This window comes from Centroberyx affinis, unplaced genomic scaffold (assembly GCF_046629955.1).
Source record: "Centroberyx affinis isolate AG114_WGS23_722 - 3 ecotype Tasmania unplaced genomic scaffold, CSIRO-AGI_Caff_v1 ptg002914l_1, whole genome shotgun sequence".
Classification (NCBI taxonomy): Eukaryota; Metazoa; Chordata; class Actinopteri; order Beryciformes; family Berycidae; genus Centroberyx; species Centroberyx affinis.
In genome coordinates this window covers 173,519-175,022 of record NW_027281037.1, presented here as the reverse complement: position 1 = coordinate 175,022, position 1,504 = coordinate 173,519, and the positions used below count along the sequence as shown (strand labels likewise).

Sequence of the window (1,504 nt, the reverse complement as noted above, 5' to 3'; positions counted from 1 at the left end):
TAAGCAGGTACAGATAAGAGCATCAGCTGAAGGCCCACAATTCTAAGGCAAATGTCAGTCCCATAACAGGTTGTATTCTAGGTGTAATACTGAAATTAACAGCAGAGGGAGACACAGATTGTCTGATATGATTTTTTTTACTATCACATACAGAATATACAGAACAGGAGCATGTTTTTTAATTTGTTCTGACTTTCGGGCTTTTGATTTCATTGATTCATGAACTACATGAACAAACACATTTGATCCTTCATAGAAAAGGTCTTATTTCAATCACTCCACATCCTCTCTCTACAGTATGTTGGCCTCACAGGAGTAAGGCTGCAGTATCTGAAGTGTAACAATCAGTTTAATAGCTTTTCTGAACCAGGGGTAGAAAAGGGCATAGATCGCAGGATTTAAACAGGAGTTAACATAGAACAGATAGACCACGAATGCCGCAGATGAAGCACTGACCAAGGTGTTCTGGCCTGCCAGAGAGACACAGTAATATGGACAGAAACATATTAGAAACACAGCTATGACAATACCAAGAGTCCTGGCTGCTTTCCTCTCAGATTTCTTAACAGTCACTGAAACCTGAAGTGTGACAGCTGCAATGTGGGACCGCATGGCACGAGCCTGAGACACAGCCACCACAAATACTCTCATATACAGAACTATGATGACAGTAACGGGAGCAATAAAGCCAATAAAAATGTCAACAGCTCCTGCATTGTCGTTAATAACAACCACACACTCTCCAACGCAGGAATTATACCTGCCTGGTTTTGTTAGCTGATCCATTAGAATTAGACTGCAATACAAAAAAGCACAGCACCAACACAGAAAAACACAGATTTGAACTCTTCCGGGAGTGACTTTGGTGGGGTAACGCAGAGGGTCACAAATAGCCACATAGCGGTCAACTGATATGAGCACCATGTTTCCTACTGAGACAGTGATGATGGTGAAGACAACAAAGTAAGACACACTACACATGAGGTCACCCAGAAACCAACAGCCCCCTGTAAAGAGGATACCAAGCGGCATCGAGAGGCCCGTGAGGAGGTCCGAGACAGCCAGGGAGAGGAGGAGGAGGTTGGTGGGGGTGTGGAGCTGCCTGGAGTGAAACAGGAGCATTATATTCATGAATTTGAATTTGTAGTATATGAATATCAGTAATATATTTTATCACTAGATGTAGCAGATATCAAGCATTATAAAAAGCAGCATACAAAAGCATTATTTAGAAACTTAGTTCTTCTCATCAATGGTACAACAGTTTCTATGTTCTAGGTCATGATCCTTTTCTTTTTGAAAGTCTTGTATATGACAAAATCTATGGCTGCCTGTAGTGGGAGATGGAGATGATGACCAGCAGGTTCACAGCCACAGAGAGCAGAGAGACAGAGGACAACAGAATATTGAGGAGTATGGCTTCGGAGGGAGGATGCATCGGCTTCCTGCAGGAGGTGTTGAGGAGGTGTGGAAAGCAGAGTTCCGCTCCTGCCAAGGTCTCCAT

The 1,504-nt window shown here is 43.0% G+C and overlaps 1 protein-coding gene across 1 annotated transcript; it reads right to left on the bottom strand.

Moving 5' to 3' along the window:
• Positions 1–291: 291 nt before the first annotated feature.
• On the bottom strand, positions 292–1,504 carry LOC139658461 (trace amine-associated receptor 13c-like). The gene is made up of 2 exons (XM_071536596.1): positions 1,332–1,504; positions 292–1,102 (listed from the first exon to the last, which is right to left on the bottom strand). The coding sequence occupies exons 1-2, from the start codon at positions 1,502–1,504 to the stop codon at positions 292–294; spliced, it is 984 nt and encodes a 327-aa protein (XP_071392697.1).

Coding starts and splice junctions, on each gene's coding strand:
- LOC139658461 (XM_071536596.1), bottom strand. CDS start 1,504: ATGGAGACCTTGGCAGGAGCGGAACTCTGCTTTCCACACCTCCTCAAC. Junction 1,103..1,331: donor ATCTCCATCTCCCACTACAG/GCAGCCATAGAT, acceptor GTTTCACTCCAG/GCAGCTCCACACCCCCACCA.